This window comes from Zosterops lateralis (assembly GCF_965231275.1).
Source record: "Zosterops lateralis genome assembly, chromosome: 7".
Taxonomy (NCBI): Eukaryota; Metazoa; Chordata; class Aves; order Passeriformes; family Zosteropidae; genus Zosterops; species Zosterops lateralis.
Window position 1 is genome coordinate 26,872,669 of NC_139767.1, and position 20,391 is coordinate 26,893,059.

General features: G+C 44.5%; 1 protein-coding gene across 2 annotated transcripts in view; it reads left to right on the plus strand.

Annotated features, from left to right (window-relative positions):
* The window catches only part of GLI2 (GLI family zinc finger 2), a gene marked incomplete at its 5' end in the record, with an annotated part of 189,418 nt that overhangs the window by 133,138 nt on the left and 35,889 nt on the right, over positions 1-20,391 (plus strand). For both annotated transcript variants that reach the window (XM_083865653.1, XM_083865654.1), the window contains 2 exons: positions 15,467-15,669; positions 17,376-17,567. In XM_083865653.1, the coding sequence (XP_083721779.1) occupies positions 15,467-15,669; positions 17,376-17,567 (395 nt within the window). The remainder of the gene's footprint in view (positions 1-15,466; positions 15,670-17,375; positions 17,568-20,391) is intronic.

The window sequence follows — 20,391 nt, forward strand, 5'->3', positions numbered from 1 at the left end:
GGTCGGATTGTGTTGGTCCTGTTGATTTGAAAAGACATTTCAGGAGCCAAAGATGTTTTCAGTTCTCTGGCCTCTGAAATGAGGCCTTTGCTGCTGTTTTACCCTGATTACAAGGCACACATTTTGTGATGACATCTTTTGGGGATCAGGGTACAGCATAAGAGTTGGTATATCATAGGGATCAGGTCAGGGTGAATAATTCTGTAGACCAGCTGGAAGGATTTTGCAGTTGGTTCCCAGGAGAGAAATCATATAGAAGCTATTTCTATTTTTCTCTTTTTTCTTCAGCTCAACTGATGCTCTGTAAGAATTATTGCAAGGAACTGATGGACAGTGAAGTTTTTTATCCAGTACATTTTAACTCTTCAATAGTTACTACCTGTTTGTACTTTATTTCCAATAGAAGTCTCTAAACAGAGAAATAGTCATAGTGAAACCAGTGTCAGCAGACCCCAAACCACTTTATTCGCTTAACAAAATAGTAGACTTCCAAAGTCAGATAGATTTCTATCCATCTTTGGAAAAGAAATTGTACACAAACACATAACTAAACCACTTTTCAGGCTAGGTCAGAGAAATTCAAACCTTCACTCAGGACATGAGATGACCAGAATGTAAGAGACTAAAATGGAATTGGGCCAGCTTAGATATTTTAGAAGTAATTTCTTTTAAGGGTTGCAGAGGGTCTTTACAGAGGACAAACACACTGGACTTTTGGGCTTTAGTGGATAGCAATGAAAACCTCCTCATATTCCTCACCAGAGTGTCATCATGCGGCATTGCCTGTGAGTCAGAGGGAAAGGCATTCACCCATCAACACCACTTCCTCCGTGTCCTGGGATTGTCTGCTCAAGGCTTGCCTAGGTCTTGACCTCTCTTGGCATGCGAGATCTAAACCTGGTATGACTCCAGACTTCCCTCTACCACGTCTGGTTAGAATCCTGTCAATGCCTGGATGAGTGTTACCACAAGAATAAGAATCTCTTCAAAGAGTTGTTTATTTGTTTGTTTGTTTGTTTAAGAGAGGGCTTCTGCCAAATGGGAAGAAGGTAAGAGCTCTGTGAGCTGTAACTTCTTTCCCTTCAAGTCCTGATGTGCTGCTGGAGCTCAGGATTCTGTCAACCTGGTTTCTTCCTTGCTTGATCTCTACAGAGCAGGGTTTGCATTTCTGGTGAATTATGTGACAGTTTCTGATAAGGATGGATGGTGAGCAGAGACCTGGGCTTGATTTTTGTGCAGATGTCATATTGCTTCAGGTGAGTCACTCTGGTGCAGCATATTGCCTGAGTAACCATTCCCAGGATGACTAAGTGAATAAAATGGCACAAATTGAGGGACAGAAGATTCCTTAAGGTGTCGTGTGCTGAAGAGCAGCAGATTGTGCTCCCTCCCAAAGTCTTGCACTGGATACAGTGGTTTCCTATTCCTTCGTTTGGTTTTTAGTTACATTGCCAAACTGGACTTTCTCCAGGATCTGGTTTCTGTGATTGACTTCATTACTTTGTGTTTCACAAGCCCAACCCTTCCAGCTCTGTGTTCATTGGTGCTTTTCTCCCAGGCAGGGCATTTTTGTGGTTCATACATTCACCAGCAAAATTGCTGTGATCCGTGAACTTGCAGTGCAATAAGGATTTGTGTGTACATGTGGGGTGTGTGTGATGTCTTCCTTACTTAGCAGTGTAACGTCTCTAAACTAGTGTCCTCCTGTTAGCAGCCTCAGTAGGTGAAAGCTGGACTGAAAGTAATCTCCTGGCCTGCAGTGCACATGGTCTGCACTTCCCAGTCACATTTGATATTCAGTTGAAAGAGTCAGTGGTGCCCAGGAGGAAATCTTTGTTTAAAATGAAATGGTAGACTTTTAGAAGCTGTTCTTGAAGGCTGAAGGTCAAAGGTGGATATGGTGCAGCCAGGCAATCTGGCGTCTTGGGAGATGTTACAAGAGCTTGACAAGCATGCCTGTAAAAATCCATGGGTACAATAGCCTGAGCTGCATTTGTTCTTAATTTTTGACTTGTAAAACTTTTGTTCTCTTTATTGTATAGCAGAATGAGAGCTTTTATGTGGGCCTTTTGTAATTAAAAGTTTATCTCCTACCAGTAGGTCCTTACGACTTCTTGCACTTGTTCTGTCCCTCAGATACTCTATGACTGACCTTAGTAAAATGGTCTGTGCTTTCTTGTACCTTTTTTTCATTGGTGAGAAACTCTTTTATAGTAGGCATGAATGGTTGTATTAATCCTTACGCTTTTCATGAGTACCAAATGTGTACTGCATGCTGGGTAAGAGTAATTATATTGCCATTGGATTATGAACAGCTTTTCTGTGCTGTGATATGATGTGCACAAAGGGAATTGTGAATATTGGCAGTTCAGATCTGGATGGTTGAATTTCCTTGGTTACTAATAACACTTTGGATTATTTAAACCATAAAGTATTTTTTAAATCCACACTATTCACCTGTTACATCCTTTGCTTATTTAAACAAATCAAGCAGCTGATACAACTAAATAAAAAAGCCCCAAAACATGCAAAGTGCAGGATCTTAAGTTTTATTTTCAAAGTAAACTTCAAGATAGGAGAATTTCTTACTGAAATGCCATCTACAGCCTTTTCCTACAATGAAGGTATGTAAGAGCTTACACCCCACTGAAATCAACTTGAGCTGCAAGTGATACTTGATGGTGCAAAAAGATGACTGATGGGACTTTCAAAAGCTTCTACCACATGGAAAACCTCACTACTGGGATTTCAGCATAGCTTTGATTGCTAGGCTTGGTTTGTTTGCCACTGAGTTGTCTAAAATGAGTAAAGAAATCCACTGCACCTGAGCAGTTCTGATTTCTCATTTCCAGACCGCAGTACAATGGCCCTGTGTTTGCCTTTTCCAAAACCAGAGAGAAATGTTTAAATAACATTTTGTGCTGAATTATTAAAACTGATGCAAATGTTTTCATTAAAATTTGAGTATGTTTAATATCCCTTCTCTTGAATTTTAAATAGAACCAATACTTGGTGACTTAATTGCCCAGCAATATCTCTTTTTTAGATTTTTCCCTTATATTAATAAAATGAATGTATTTACATAGTTCCAACCTAAGCACATCTCGTTTCACTGACTAATTGCCTCATTTAAAGGGCACACAATGTTAACACCTTTTGGCTTGCCTGAGACTTTACATCATGCTACATGCTGAATCCCATAGTGAACTTTATCCTATGCAAAAGATAAATCATGTTCTCTTATTCTTCAAAAAAAAAAAAAATCCTCCACAACTCTCTGGTCATTTTAAACTATTCCCATTGCATTGAGATTGTGTTCAGACTACTTAGAGTGCCATCTCAGACAGAGTTGGGCTGCTGTTTTGGAAATCCATAGTTGTAACCTGTGAGCTGAGCACCTGCAGTTGCCCGTGCACCCATCTCTTCCTTGACTTTGCATGGTTTGAGTGTGCACAAACAGGGCTGGGAGTCCCTTCCATCTCACCACTTAAATGCCACATAAGCTGATGTTTGGTGAGGTGCAGGAAGGGTGATTTTTGAGGTTGTGGAGTGGTGAGGATCCTCCTGCTTCTGCTCTTGGATCAGCAGTACAGGAGGCACCAGAACTGTTAGTGTGAGGAGGATGTCTGGGGCCTTTGCCAGCACTGATGCTGCAAAAACCCCCCTGTGTTTCAGGCAGCACCCCAAACCCAGATGCAGTTCTCTGGAAGGGGGAGCATAAAGAGTGGCTGTGCCTCTGCCGTTGGAGCCTTTAGGAGAGAAACAGCTTCAGCAACTTGGCATCAACCTGGTGCTTTTGGGAATTAGATGTGACATTTGAGGTCGGGTTGGCATAACTTCAGGATCAGCTGAGGACTGGAGGTAGGGAACTTCCCACTTTTTCCCAGCTGAGCTTAGTGTCCAGTTTTAACCTGAGTCTAAGGAAGGTCTGGGGTATCTAATATTCACCAGAGGCCCCATGCAGGCAGAGAGGCAGATGAGAGCAGTGGTCAGGAGAAGTGGGGCCATGGCACAGCCCTAAGGACAGGAACCACTGGAGGGTGGTGGTATGGTGATGAGCTGTCTGTGCCCAGGCCTCCTCTCCTTCCAGGCTGGTGATCACCAGACCCTCTGGACACCAACACAGCCACAGTGGATAGGCTGGGCTGGGTTCTCTGGCCTGGAAAGGCCATGTGCATGTGTACATCACTCTCCAGCTACAATGACAACAGCTCTTTGAAATGCTTTTCTGCATTTGCATTTACAAAAACTGGATAAGCCTTTTTTTAAAAAAATCTGATAAGTAGCAGGCAATTGAATTAACCACTGTTGACTGTATTGCTGTCTCTTAACAAACTCCATCTGTATGGTCTCCCTTTGTAGACACAATTTTATAACTTAATTTCCCTACCAAAACATCAGTGTTTACTTAGTAAGAAATCTGTTCTTTGTCAGCTTAAAACAGTGATTTCTTTATTACCACTCTGCGCAAGGAATGACAGCACAGAGTTGGCACTGGAGCAAGTCTGGTTGAGTCTACAGCGTTGTAATGGAAACAGGGTGAACTGAGGGTCAAGTATAATGGGATTTGTATACAGAAATGTGTCTGCATAAGGAATAGCTGCATGAGATAAGAGAATGAAAGATGAGGCCTGCAGGTCTCCCGTTGCATGGTGTTGGGAGGGATGTATTACTGTAGGTACACAGGAGATGGGGTTACCTCTGCACCAGCATAGCAAAGTTCCTTAAATCACATGTGCCTGCTCCTGCACCAGCTGATGGTGGGTGTAGGCTGGATTGGGGCAGTCATCAGGGATTACCCTAAGAATGTTTCATGTGTAATTTTTACTGATTTTGGGAAGCATAGGGTCAGTGAGGGATTTTCAAGCTATTATAGTCTGTGGCCTCCCTAAAAAATTTCTAGCAGAGTTGTTAAATGTAGTATAGTGAATAACAAGAGCCTTGCAGAGATTTTTCACTGGGTTTCACAACCCCTGAAGGAGTTTTTAGTGTTTCCCAAGGTTTTGCAAAACCAAAGGTTGAAAAGCACTAGTGTAAACTTTCAGCAGTAAACAGCTGGGGAACATCAGATCCCTATTCCTTCCTTGATAAATGTGTTATATTTTCCTGTGCCGTTGACAAACTAAAAGAATAGGAGAGCAGCTGTAGTCAATGAAACCAATGGGTCTGGGAGCAAAGAAGTTTCGCAAGGAAGGTTTTTTGGGTGGTTACGTGGCAGATGAGATATGAAACACCTCATCTTTTCTTACCATGAGATGATGATTTGAGGGGTGGGGGAAGCATCCTGGCTCCTTTGAAGTATGTTCAAGTTGTACAGTGCAGTGATCACTGCTGGGATTTTACCGTAGGACTGGGCTTCTGTTTATTGCTTTTACTTTCTCTTGCTATGGAGCCTTTCTCAGTCTTACATTACAGGCTAGACCTGGTAGAGAAATGCCACTTGTTTGTTGCAGACAATTGGAGAGAGACTCTGCTTTCTCTGAATTATTTGTGCTCAACTTTTCCCTGTGAAAAAATTAAACCCTAGCGGAATGCTGTCCAGATTTTAGAAACAGTTACGTCTCATTTATGTTCATTTTCTTTCTAATGTTAAAAAAAAAAAAAAAACAGAAAGGAAAAAAAGTGATAGGTTAAAAAGAAGAAATTAATGTTAATTCTCTTATTTTGTACAGAAAACTCCAGATATTTCAAGAGAAAAGCTTGTTTGGAATAAAAAGGGTTTATTCCCTACAGTCACATCAGTGAAAAACTTTTACCTAGTTCTGCTCTTCACCATATAATTGCTTGCTTTTCAGCATACTCGTTGCAAAGCAAAGGCTGGTTAGATCAGCCAGTCTGCTGGATCTGATCTTACATTACAACTTGAGCTCTTTGAGTGCCATTAGCATTTCCTTTTAGAAGTGAAGAAATATTGACAGTTTGGTAGGTTTTCTCGCATTTTACTGCACGTTAGGGCACTTCAAAGTCTTTATGTAGTGATGGGAACTGTCATGAAGTAGATGTGAAAAGGGCCTTTGGTCCAACTAAACCTGTCAGCAAAAAAGATTTAGGGCAGACGGTTATTATTAGAAATCAATGTATTTATTATATATTGTTCAGGAATATTTCCCTTTGGAGGTTACTGTGAGTGCTGTTGCTGTTTAAAATGTGTCAAATGCCAGTAAAATTAATTCCTGCAGAAAACCCAGGGAGCCCCAACCAAAAGCTTTGTTATTATGGGAAGGCACGTCTCTTACTCCTTTGTGCTGTGATGCACCAGAGGCAGGTACACACACAGCACACCAGCAGAGTGCCTGGCATGTGTCTGTTGTGTGTGTGATGTATTTCTGCACTGCTATCACAATCACCTTTATGTACTGACGGAGCTCCTCTGTCTGCTGTGTCTGGAAAGGCTTTATAGAAATCTGTGCTGTACCTGTTCCCATTTTGTTATTTTCCCCTTTGTAAACTATGGGGTTTGGTTACTTCCAGTTAGTTACAACAGCTTACTGCTGCTTAGGGCAAGTGTGTCATCTTTCTAAGGCTTAAACACCAATGGTTTCCCCCTGTACTTTAGAAAAGAAAAGCAGGACATTTCAGAGTTTTGTAATTAATTGGATGTAGGTTTTCCTTCATTGGTGTCTTGTTTAGCTGTAGGTTTTAAGTTATAGGACCTTGGATTATGGGAAGAGGACATTCCCAACAGAAAAGGAGCATATTAGCAGAAACATTAATGCTGGAAGTCGTTGTCCTGGAACAAAGATTCATTTTCCATTCACCCCGTGATTTACAGCACATTCCAACCAAGTGATTTGGCTATGGTCTTTGGCATAACATTGTTTGCCCTTTCCCTGACATTTTGCATATAAAGAAAAGTTATGAGCTTCTTGGGCATTCAAGGTACCAGGAAATGCAGGAGTCTACCTAATTTGTTAACATGAAATTATAGATGTCAGACACAGACTCTGTTAGTTAACATTGGTTAGAGTAATGCTGCAGCCAGTTGATTGTATTACAGTCATGATGAAGAGGAATGGTCTTTTTTTGCTTTTCTGGGATATGACAGGTATGGAGCCAAGGCAGATTTAAAGTGTAATGAATGAATAAGCATTTTCTGTGGTTTGCCCGACTCTTCCATGAGCTCCGTTGCTGTGGTGTTGCTGCCACTGTCTTTCTCTCTACTCAATGGATTAGTGCTGGCATAACATGGAAACAGACTTTTCCAAAGTAGTATAGGAATTGTCTTTTAAATGCTAAACTCTTCTGTAGCACTTGAATGTTATAACCTTTTAAGGCAGAGAAGCCTCCGCCCAAAAGTAGCATAGGAAGAAGACACTGGGCAGGGATTCAAAAACTCAGATTTCTTCCCCACAAACGTGCACTTCCATTTGTTTTCCCAAGACCAATGTCTTCATAGCTATAAGGAGAGCATTCACTTGAAAGTGCTAATATCCTCAACATGTGTCCCAAGGGAAAACAATGAGATGCAGAGAAATGGCTGTCACATCCAACACATCTCTCTAACACCCATTTCCCACATCCCTACACCAGTGTTGACTCCTCTCAGATCTCCCTCAGCTCTGCCATCAGGGTCTGGTCTGCATCTACGCCTCTCCCCATCTTTTTCCCCACTGATTCCCACCTGGCTTGCTCCTTCAATCATCCATGCCACTACCCAGCCTTCATCCCCTCCCCACACTAACCCTGCAATGTTTTGACACCCCAGCTCTCAACATTTGTGACTACTGGAATCAAGTTCTCGTGCTCGGTGGTTTCAACCTGAAGCTCACATGCCTTCAGGTTTGCACTGCTCCTTAGGTTTACTTCCTTTCACTGGCCCCTGCACTTCTATCCATGCTTTTCTTCATGCTTTTCTCTCACTTTTTTCCTTCTCTCCCCCTCAGCTACCTTCCTTGAAGTTCCCCTTCTTAAAATATGCTGCTTCTCTGAAGGCTTTCATCATTAATCTCTCAAGAAACTATCTTAGAGCCTCATCTGCTGTGCTTTGATTTATTCGTTGTGCAGTTTTTTTGGCAAGTGTCTCATAAGAACTGAGCTGGTCATCCTTCTACCTCCATTCCTAAAGGAAAGCTTGTGTGAAAAGGTGGGCTTTCAGAACTTAAATTAAAAGATCATGTAAGTAAGATAATTGGATTTAAAAAAAAGATATTAGGATCTGAAACAGAATGTTTACTTGCTTTGATGTACTTTGGGAACATATGTCTGCACAGTGGGTTCTGTGGCTGATTAAGTATAAAACAATCTGAGAAAAAATTACCACTATTAAGCTTAAATCAAAGATCTCTTCCTAAGACACTAATTTGATTTGGGTTTGAAGGTCCCGTATCAACCTTAATTTCTTCCTTTGATGTCTTGCTTCTTTGTGTGTTGTATAATGGAGGGCAACCTTACTTATAAAAATTTGCGGGTTTCTTCTCTTTTAAAAACAATATTGTTATTCTTGTTGTGTTGCAGTTGTGGCTACAAATGTCAGCCAATACTAGACCCTTGTTGTGGTAAATGCAGCACAAGTGCAATGAGAACTATATGTGGTTGGAAGAGTTTTTAATCTGAGAACCAATTCCTGTGCTCAGGCTCCTAACTTTGCTCCCTCCAAAAGTTGCCCCTGTCCCCACTCAGGCTGCCAACAATCTGTGAGCTTAAAAAGATTGCTAACTTATGGTGGAACATAGATGAAAAAGGTTTCAAACTCTAAACCAAACCACTTTTGATTTCATTATTAAAAAATAATATCAGGTGAAATAGGTTGTTTGATTTGTTCTTGGGTTTAGATATTTTAAATATAGGATTGAAGGCAGATATGTTTGAATATGGAATAGTCTTTCAAAAGGAAAAATTAAAGATGTTTACCACTGGTTTTTTCCACTTCTGTAACAAAAGAATTCTTTTTCTCACATGGAGCAAATATTTCAAATTACTCATATGCTAGAAGTAGCATTAAGTCTAAGGGATGTGAAAAAATCATGCAAAGAATTTGTACCTGTCTTAGATTATGATACTGTGTAGATGAAAAACATAGGAGTTGTGTTGGAGACCTGTTCTTGTTGCTCCTCCCATTGGTGGCAGAGTTTTCTTTGATTTCAGTAGTACAGTGTTAGACTTTAGGGATGACAACTACCTTTGCCAGTGGATGTGGAGTGGGATTTTCGCAGTGTCTACCTAAATCCTTCTCAAAGTACTGCCCAAACCACAAATTCACAAATAAGGGATTTCATATTCAGAAATTCTTATCTGTTAAGGCCCGGTGGAATCACCACCGTTATCTGATCTGACATATGCAACACTGGCCGTAGGATTCCCCTCTTTAATTTCTACAGTGGAAGAAATTACTATTTTCTACTATTAGAACTCCAAACCTTGCCGTGCACTTAAAGCTCATCTTGTAGAAAAGCATCTAGTTTTGCCATACAGTCTTGTTGCAATGCTGAATTTACCAATTCCATCCATAAACCCATCTAATGGGAACTTACTCTTGTTGAAAAAAAATACCTTTTTAAATAGATTTAAAAATTATATTTTAAAAAATATTTTAAATAGATTTTAAATAGATTTTAAAAACATATTTTATTGTTATAAATCTTTCTTCATTATTACTTTTATGTTTCCTTTTTTGCTCAAAGACAGGTTTGAGGGGAAAAGAGAAAATACGAACTGCATGAAACATGCCCATTAAATTTCTGCAGAAAAGCTGTAACAATTTTTGTTCAGATTCACTATCTCTGTAACATCTTATGAGACCATTAACTGCTGAATTAGTAATGGTAGCTCTGATTTTCTGTATATTAATCTTCATGAGTATGAAAAAAAAAATTATTAACCTTATTTTAGGGCTGAGAAGATACAAGGGAAAAAAATATTACTTGTGCTGTGCATCCCGATGGAGAGGGGGCTGGGAGTTATCAGTGATGTCTCTTGAGTCCCCGTCTCCATCTCTTTGTAGAGGGACACACAGGCTGGCTCTCCAAGTTGGTAGTCTTATATTCGATCATCAGGTCGCTTTAGTGGGTAATTATCAACTTGTTGCAGAGCTGGGGGAGCCGGGAAGCGGCGGTGATTCCCCATCGCCTCGTTACCAGGCTGCCCTGCGCTCCCTGGCAGCGGCTGCGGGCAGAGGCGGCTGCGGGAGCTCAGCGCTGCTCCTGCCGCGCATCCCCTGCGCTCCCAGCCCAGAGAGCGGCAGGGAGGGAAATCCTTGTGAATGGCCAAATGCCATGTGAATTCGATAGTCGTGGCCCAGGTTTGACCTCTGGAAGTTACCTTGTTCTGAGGGACCTCGCGGGGTTTGATCCTCAGGGTACCGCACAACTGTTGCGACCTCTCGCCCTTCCTGTTGTAAGGGACTTTAAATCAGAAATAAACAGAGGTGAAGCTGAGGGGCTGGTGAGAGCTGTTTAGACTGAATCATTTAGCATGAATCCTGGGGCACTTTAGGTTTCCTGTTGAATACAGCTTTGGCATCCCATCCATAGAGTGTCTGCCATGAGAGCAGTCCATTTTTCAGTCGTCTATATGGCTTTCCTCCATCTCCTTCAGAAAAAAAAGTGGTCTAGGTACTTGGGACTTGGAAAAACAGGCTAGGAAGTTTTATGTAAAACAAAATAAAAGCAAGGGGGTTTATGTGGGGTTTAAAAAGGATTGATAGCTTTAAAAGCTTTTTTTTTAATAGCAAAATTCTACCAGGGTATGATACCCCCTCTATGAGTAGTTCTGTTCCTTGCTTCTATGTCTGTTTAGCAGCTATGTATTTCGTTATTGTAGAGCAAAACAATTGCCTTCAAGTGTCTATATTCCATTAAGCATATGGAAAAGTATTCAGCCCTTTGTTTTCTGCAGAATGAATTTATTTGTCACATAAGTATTAATTTAGACTAGTCATGGAACATTAGTGCTTGGTAATTGTCTGCATTTTTCTGGGGTTTTCTTAACTGATGGAGATTATTTCAGAAATGTGCAACTTCTTTAACTGTTACATTCATTGCTAAGTGCCCCTTGCAGGGGCTGCAGACTCACAGCAGTGGTGAAATGTTGCCTCATCTCTGCCACGCAAGATTCTGGGATTGCTGATGCATGTCCTTTGAGGGAGAGTGGGAAAAAGTCACCTCAAGGCCCTTTCCATAGCAGCCAGTGCTGGTTTTGCCCGTTCCTGAGGTTTTCCCTTCCCAGGAACCCAGCTCAGTTCTTCAGAGAGGATGCTGCTCCTCTGCTGTGGGACCACAAGGGTTCTTTCTCAGCACTGCATCCAGCAGCAGCATCAAAGACAAGCACCTGCCAGGCTCCAGGGCACACACAGGAGAACGGTGCTCAGCCTCACTGGAAACCATGGGCTAAGGTTTCTTTGCCTTGGTTTTCAAAGGAAAATGCCAGCTCCCTCCCCCAGATTTTGGGATGAGACTACAGAGCTTCAGACAAGCTGTCACTCCTTTCAGCAAAACCCAAGAGGCAAGAAAATTAAGCACATCTCTTTTCTCCAGTGAAGGACTGTTAAGGAGTGACCAGCTCCTGGGAAACAACCAGGAATCTCCCAGTGTCCACAGGCAGTGTGTGTCATGCCTCAGATGCTGGTGTCTGTCCTTTTGCTCCTTGTGTTCCTCTGCTGTCACATGATACCGCTGCCCCACAGTTCTGCTCTGTAGGCAGCTGAAGCAAGGTAAATTGTGCCAGGATTTCTGCTCTCCAGAGGGGTCATCCACTGCACTGGTTAAGACCTGCTCTGTAGTAGCTTGTATGCCCCCAGCACCACCATGAGGCCCTGCAGCCCTTAGGTGGCATCAGGTAATGTCTCCCACACCTCAGTGTCTCCCTCTGTTAAAGTGCAGCAAAGGAAAAGGCACTCCTGGGTGGGGGAGGAAGTGAATCCAGGCTCACATGCTTTGTCAGAGATGCAAATTGCTCTGCAAGTCCTGAGCATTAATTATAGAGCCTGGGCTTCTCGCTGGAGCCGCGGGGAAAACAGGCCCCTGGCTCACATTAAATTTAATGGCGTTTGGACACCCAATTCCCTTAGCCTATTTGAAAACCAGAATCACACTTTCTCCAGATATATATGTGGTCAGGTGAAATCTCTCGTCCCACTGCAGACAGCAGCACTTTTAGAGCACTATGTTCAGCAAAGCAAGGAGCTCTCCCGCAGGTGGTGGGGTGTTTTCCTCATGCCATCTGTGGGATCCAGGAAAGAAGTGGGGAGTGACATGGATAGCTGAGGTCTGGGCAGGGAGCTCTATGGACAGGCTGAAAAATGCAGGTCTGGCACCATGGTTTCATTGCACGGGCTGGGTCACCACACCAAGCTGAAGGCTGTCCCACTGCGGGGTCTGGGGCATGGGCATGGAGGGCCCTGTATACCCTGGATGTGAGCTGGACATTGGGACAGAGCTGCCTTGCCCCAGCACTGCTTCATCTCTCGTCCACTGCCTCTAAAGAGCAGGATGTGATGGTTCTCCTCTGCAAGGAGCAGACCTGTGAGGGTACAGCTGCCTCTCGCTGTGTGGTTGCAGTGCCAATGTGATGGCTCAGTGTGGAATAAGAAATAATGCAACTGGGAAAAAAGTGGGGAAAAAAATCAAACCTTTGGAGAGTTAGGAGCAGAGGATGTCCCTGGCTGAGTGAGTTGTTCCCAGTAGGCAGCTCCTGGAAGCCACGTTATTTTGTGACATGCTTCACCGTGGGATGTTATTTTGCTAGAATTGTAGGTGTAGAACAGTGAGAGGTGATCCCTGCCTGGGAGGGCTCACAGGAGCCAGACCTTGATGGGAGTATGGCTGTCCTAGTCCACAGATGGACCAGTGAGCAAGGACAGGCTTTAAGCAGAGCCATAAGGAGCTGCCTGCTCTCTAGCCCAGTCTTTGTGCACAGGGCCAACCTCATGTTCAAACACCAGCTGCGTTTCCAGCTGCATGCATTTTGGGGAAATTCTTGATCTTTTTCCCAGTGTTACCTCTTTGTTCAGGGTGGAGTTTTCCTACTCTGAGGGACTCCAGCATTTCTGCCTAATTTAGCACAGAGAAAATGAACAGCAAACCCTTCATATTGTTACACGCATTTTAGATGTCGGCCTCACAGTTTGATCAGCAGAGGCTCCAAAGGCTCGTAAACCTGGTAATACATAGTTCCAGGACTGCATCAAAGAAGTTCACAACCCTTTTGGGAGAAGCTCTGAGTACTGATGAAAGAGGGAACTTATTGTATATGTAAGAAAACTTCTTTCATGGCTTATGTATTAAGGCAGGCTCTGTGGCCCAGGGAAGATTGGGGCTGCTTTTAATTTACATCGCCCCTCACTTATATTAAGTCTTCGTCAGAAGAAAAATTAGTCAGATGTTTTCTTAATGACATCATTTTTTTTAATCCTGTTTCATTTTTTCCAGATGAGGCGGTGGAGATTATTAGAAATGAATTGAAACTAAATCTGGAACAGAGACTTTGATTCACTTCTCCCTCCTCCCCGGTAGAAATAAATTGGTCGGCTCCGTGCTCGGATGCCTTTATTAGCAGCCTCGACAGAAACCAGCCCCAGCGGCCTCGGCTGCAGCTTCCTGAGCTCGCCGCCGCCACGGCTGACGTCATGGCGAGAGGCACCAGAGAGTGACTTTGGTCACCCCATAATTTTGGTAATGGAAGGCCATGGCAACACAGGTGGGGAGGTTATGAGGTCTGAAATAGCCATGCCATCATCAGTTTGTCTTTCAGTGTCATGAAGGAAAACAGGGTCGATGCTGGTGGGTGTTCCTCTGGCAAAACCACGGCCTGGGACTGATGAGCCACCTGTTTTGGTGGCTGCACATCTCCACAAAGCCTTTATGTGTGATGGGTTTTCACTGCCTGTTATTTCACACCAGCAAGCCACAGAGTATATTGCTACAGAAAAGTACTTTGAACTACGAATATTTCAGAAAGCATTTAATTTACTACCCATCAGCAGAAAGTGTTCAAAAAGCCACAAGGTTTACTAATTTATTATAAAGACAGAGAAACACACAGAAGATCAAACAAAGACAAACATGCTCGTTAAACTGCTGAATAAGTCTGCAAAGCTTGTATTACATTTCTGTGTGGTTTTGTTGATATGCAAGTATTACAAATAAATTAAAATACACCTGAACTGTTGATAAGGCAGGGTAGAACTGAGATCCTGAGGTGCTGGTGGCATGTTGAAACTGCTCAGACCATCATGTTTGTGGTTGTCTGTGCATGGAGAGACAGATCTTACATGCACTCACTAATGGCATACTTGGATAGTCTTAGTGAAGAGTCTTTGTAGTACCCTCCATTAGATCAGCCCGTGTCCCAGATCCCTGACCTCCAAATCCCTGTTGTCTTCTGTGCTTAGGGTGCAGCCTCACAGGGAGCACATCCATCTCCCTCAGCTTTGCCAGAGCACCCAGCCAGGGACGAATGCTGTCCCTGCTGTGACCTGTATGTCAACACCAGCTCTGCTTCCAACAGTCTGTGAATACAGAGAGAGCTAATACAAAGCAGATTTTGCTCTTTTATTTTGCCTAATGATAGCTCTGATTCTTTCAGTGTCTAGCTCAGATTTTCTGCTCTCAGGTCAGGTTGAGTAACTTTTTCTCCTTTGCACCCTCTGTGGTTCGTCTAAGAGGCAGGAGGGTACAGTAGGGCACGTGTCTGGGAGAAGTCTGCAGACTTTCTCTTCCATCCTTGTTCACCCTTCAAAATACTGCATAAGCACTGAAACGTGCATGTGACTTTTTTTTTGTTACCTGTGGAATCCCTCAGCATTTACTGACTTTATTCTCAGGTGGCACTTGGCCTGAGGAAGATCTGAGGGATTTAAGAGAGGCGGCCCCCAGAAAGCATGCAGTAAAACCTCTCATGAACTTTTGCCCTCTGAACCGTACCACCAGCCTGTCAAGGAGGTTTGTGCTGGCCATGATGGACGCAGGAGGTGGGGCTGCTGCGCCGGCACGGGCCAAGCCACGCATGCTGGGCTGAGCAAAGCACAGCTCAAGATCACATAACTTCTCATTGCAACATTTCCATCCTTGCACAGACTGCCCTGTCAAGGCCTTTCTGCACGTGGCAGCACTAAACATTTGGATATCCAGGGGCAGTGAGGAGCTTGCAAACCCCAGGTTTGCCTCAAATGTCGTCGTGTGGCCAGCCTCCCTGTGCAAGTAGATGGGGTAGGATCTCTAGCACAGGGTGTGTTCTATGCCTCATCTATGTGCAGGCACTGCCTAAAGCAGCTTGTGCCCCTTTCCACAGCAGCTCAGTTGAGGTGAGCCACCTTGCACACATACATGTTTTGTGCAATACTGGTGCCTGTCCACAGGAAGCTTGGGAACTTCAGACTCAGTGTATGCCACGAAGAGAAGATTGTCCCACTGCGTGCTTATACTCCTCTGATGTGGGCGAAAGTGGTGGGGCAGGACAGAGAAGGGTGGCAGGCAGTTGTGCCTGCTCTGGGTGGCTGTGAGTGACAGCGTGTCTCTGTTTTCCTTCCCAGGCCTCCTCCTCTGAGCGGCAGCCCCGTCATCTCCGACATCTCCCTCATCCGCCTGTCTCCGCACCCTGCCGGGCCTGGCGAGTCGCCCTTCAGCCCACCGCACCCCTACGTGGCACCCCACATGGAGCACTACCTCCGCTCTGTGCACAGCAGCCCCACGCTCTCCGTCATCTCTGCTGCCAGGGGCCTCAGTCCTGCCGACGGTAAGACACTGTGCTACTGTGCTGCAGCGATTTTGTAGCTCACCAGGACTGAAATTCCCTAAAACCCGGGGATTTACAGCTGCAAAGACTCCGCAGCTGCTCTCTGAAGTGGGAGAGCTGTCTCTTTTTCTTTTTGTTGTTTTTTTTTTCTTCCCCTTTAACTACACATTTGTTTTGCATCATCGCACTGAGAAAGCAGAGCGTGAGAATAGCTATTACTGCTGGATCATATTATAAATATTTTGCTTAAAGTACGTTCCTTTCTGCAGCGCTCTCTTTCCCTTGTAGGAGCTTCCCTGTTCTTATGTCTCTACTGAGACTGAGCTTTCCCCAGAGAGGGTCACAGTTGTTCTGGCTGACTGGCCTGGCTGAGGCTGGTGTTGCAGAGGAGACAACGCCAGCTGGGTTATCCCCTGTTGGCTTTGTGTCTGGGGTCAGTGTGGCTCCTGAGTGAAGGCCAGGGGCTGTACTTTCTTACTTCTTACTCCTGAGCTGCTCTGCAGCAGCCTTCAGGGAAGGTGAGGGTGTGTGGGAAGTTGGTGCTGGGTGCAGGCAGGGGTGATCATGCTCTCTGAGCACTATCAGACCCCATGGTGGGGAGCTGGGGACAAAGACATCCAACAGATAAAGGGGAAAATGCACAACACTGCTTTCACTTGGCAAGGTATAAGTCATGCCTTTCTCCATCATAAGAGCTTCATTACACAGTTGCAGGTGGCTGGGTCAGTGCCCAGGGAATATCTGGGGGCCTGGTCTCTGCATGCCCAGCAAACCCCAACATTCCTTGGCTCCCAAGCTGCTGCAGGGGCCAGCAGCCCTTCAACACTGCAAAGCAAAGTGCACCAGAGAGCAACAAGGCCCATGGATTAGTGTCTGGCAGCATAAAACTATCTTGTATGGCTAAAACAACATCACTATAGTGATGGGGACATGCATATGTCTTCTTCTTCCCTCCCCCTACAACGTCATCCGAACTCTCAGGCACCCGCCGGAGAGAGGTCTGATGGCTTGTGTGTGTGTGTGTGTGTGTTCTGCCCTGTCTTCTCCTTCCAAAACCAGTTTCATTGTTTGCTGTGTAAGAAAGGCATTGTGTTTTGGGTTGCTTTTCTTTTCCTCTTTTTTTTTTTTTAAATTTTTTTTCCCCCCTTGTTTAAGGTGGTGGTAAATAAGTTAATGGGGCAAGCGGGTGGGGAGGCAGGTTTGAAAAATTACAGCTGGGAGAAAGTGAGTGTAATTGGCTTTGGCAGCCAAAATGGTTTTATGCTGCCAGACACTAAACCTAGCTCTATGCATTAGACCTTGGCTTTAATTTCCTCACGCTGCTATCGGGAACTGGGCTGCATTTGTCTTTCCTTCCTAATAGGCAGGGATGTTAATGCTGACAGGGTTACTGCTGTCGGCAGCCTGGGCCCTCTCCCCCCCTCCCAGGGGTGCTGGCTGCGCCCGAACGGGAGGATTATTAGAAGGGGGAACGAGAGATTGTTTATAAATTTGCGGAAATGGAGGAATGCAGAGGCCCCAGCCTGGTCTCCTTTGTCCACAGAAGCACGCCCAAGCGCACGTCACGCGCGCCCTACACGGAGCCGTGCGGCTGGGGCTGGCGGGGGGCGCGGGGGGAGACGGGGCCACCAGCGTCAGCTCTGAGGTCTAACACTGCACTGGGAACCTTCTCCCCATGTTTCTCTCCTCGCCCGCGGCTCCAGCAGTGGCTCATGAGCACCTGAAGGAACGAGGCCTCTTCGGGCTGCCCCCACCACCGCCAGGAGCCAACCCTGCTGACTATTACCACCAAATGACACTGATGGCCGGCCACCCAAACCCCTATGGGGACCTCCTCATGCAGGGTGGGGGAGCAGCCAGCACAGCCCACCTCCACGATTACCTCAGCCCCGTTGATGGTGAGTAGTAGCTTGGGTTCTTCCTGGCATGGCTGAAATTTTGGGGTGGATGGATGGGCCTGCCCTCCGGGTGGAGGTTGCTGTATCTAGTCACTCTGCCCTGCTGGAACCTTTGGGTGCTGCACTATAATTTTTGGCTTAAAAGGTCACCTCCTTCCATAGATAAATATAAAATATACATAACTTAAAATATGTACATCCTGGTCTCAGGGAGGATGGCGTGGTTGCAACGTGGGTAGGAGATGGGCTGGTCCAGAAAGCTGGGCATTGCCGCTGTCCTCCTGCATTGACCATGGATGACCAGAGCTTGTCTGGGGACAAGCTTCATCTCTAGCTTGCCATCTCATCCCGTGTTTTGCCTGCTTGGTGTCTGGGGTGAAGGCAGGCCATGTGCATGCAAAGCTTTGCTAGGCATAATGGACTTCTCTTCTTGGCTGGGACCTCTCAGGTCCACAAGGAGAGAAAATACCTGAATGGGGAGACACAGTGGAAAGAATATAATAGTTTTTTGTGCAAGGAAATAAAAAAAGCAGGAATATGGTATTTGTGATAGTACTGGATGTTATAAACCCAGAAAGCTCTCACTCCTGGCTAAATGAAGAAGAAATAGAAGCATATATGAGGTCCAAATGATTTTTAGAGCTGTTAGAAATGTCTTTCCGTTCACTTCATGCTACATCTTACAAGAACTGGGGTTGTACAGATATTACAGAGGGCAATTTGGGGATTATTTCTGCTGCAAGAAAGAGAAATCTCAGCTCAACTTTCAGATTCAGCATCTGTTTCCTGGGATGTCTTTGGATTTGCCTGTGGACCATTATAATTTTTGGAGTGAAGATCTGCATCGTTTCTTTACCGCTTCAAAGTTTCTGTTGTTGAGCTTTTAAGATGAAAGACTTTTGTGGTCTTGCTGCTTCATAAAGTGACTGGTTTAGAATGATAAAAGCTGTTCCGGCTCTTCACTGAAGGGAGTTTACAGATATTTCTAATGGAAAAACAGTTTCTCATCTGCAGCTGCTGTGGAAGTTTTACCTGAACAGTCATTCTGTGCTGCCAATTCCTAGATTAATTCGGAACCTGGATCCCGGTCTGAGAGAGAGAGCACAAGCTCCTTGGTACCATTCTTCCCTCTAACACCCAAAATATAGCCCAGACTTCTCTGCTACAAAGCAGCTGGTCAGTAAGACTGCTCTGTCTTCTCTCCCAAGGGTTAATGCCTGCAGTTATAGCAGATGGGTGCAAATGAGCCCTGCCAAGTTCTCCTCGGGCTCATGAACAAGACTCCTTCCTCCTTGCCTCCTTATTAGTCCATCTCTGACCAGCAGTGCCTCACTGAAGTGCCAGATAAACAACCAGTGAGGGAAGCAAACACAACTGTTTTCATGGTGGTACAGGCTGGCTCTCAGCACACCAAGATGCTCATCCTCTGGTTTGCTGAAGATCAATCTTTATCTGAGGTACTGAGATACTCCCCTTGGCAGAAGACTCTCATACTGTTTGCCTTCTCCTGAAAACAACTCTGAAGTGAATCATGTATCAAAGGTCTCGGTTTCATGCAGCCAAGCTCATAACCATGATTCACTGCAGAGCCAGGGCTCACCAAGCATTTACTATGATCTTTTGGAAAAGCTTTCTTGGTGATTAACTGGAAAGCCTTTTCTGGGCCTTCACATGTTCTGCATGAGATGGAAACTTTCAAACATTATGAGAATGTGACATGAGTCACTACCTTTTAAGAATGTGTAAAGGAGCACCAGTCTAGTACCAGTCTCTGGTCCTTGTGCCTGGGTTTATCCATCACCCAGAGAAAAGAGAGAATTGTACATTATTAAGGCAGAGAGTAAAATGGATGGCTCTGAAATGCTGGATGAGGAGACAGTGTCTCCTTCTCTTTTTAGAAAGTTATTTCAAAAATTTAAATCAGCAGGGCCTAAGTAAATAGTTGAACAGATAATTTAATAAAGCATCCTCTTATGGTGTTTTTCTGAGAGAAGAATATCAGTAGCACGCATAAGCCCCCAGTGAGTCACCACCTCACTACATCTGTCATTCAGAGAGCCCTTTTATTCCCAGGGAGCCTGGGAACATAGAAACTTTACAAGAATTAGTTTGCTGAAAATGCAGGTAGCTCTTGTTAAACCACATGCAGCACCATCATTCATCTGTGATAACATTGGCACCTGCAAAAGGAAATAAGGAGATAAGCATATATTAAATCTGACCTATTCAGTGTCACGTCACTTCCAAACATCTGCAGGTTGGTCCATGGGAGCTGTAGGCACTGGGTATGGTAGTTCTTCCACAGACACATACCTGCGCCTTTCTGGTTCCTGTAATTGCTTTTCTTGGAGAATTTCTCAGTGCCTTCATGTTTTCAGTCAGTGTTTTTGACTCCATCACATTCTAAGGTAAAGACAAGTAATAGAATATAAATGTCAGCTGGAGCTTGTTGGTGCCAACCCTGTGTCAGGTCTGCCGAGTGTTCACATGGTGACTGAGGTGGGCCGCCCACAGCTGCATCTCTGCCGGGTTTTCAGTGTGCAGCTAGAAGTAGTTAAAGCACTAAAGTAGACCAGATTTAAGTTTTATGTACCAGACTACTGTGGTGTTCAGATCAGTTCCAGTAGAGACTAAACAACCCTTCAGTTAGTTCTCCTATTCCATTTCCTCATCCAAACAGGGACTCAAAATCCAAGAGTAGAGTTTAAATCCAGGCTTAATCCCATTTTCTGGAAAGCCTATACTTTTAAATTGAAAGTTAATCACTTTCCAATGTCACAGCTTTGCTGCTGGGTAGGTTTGAGACTATCTACAGGTTCTATTC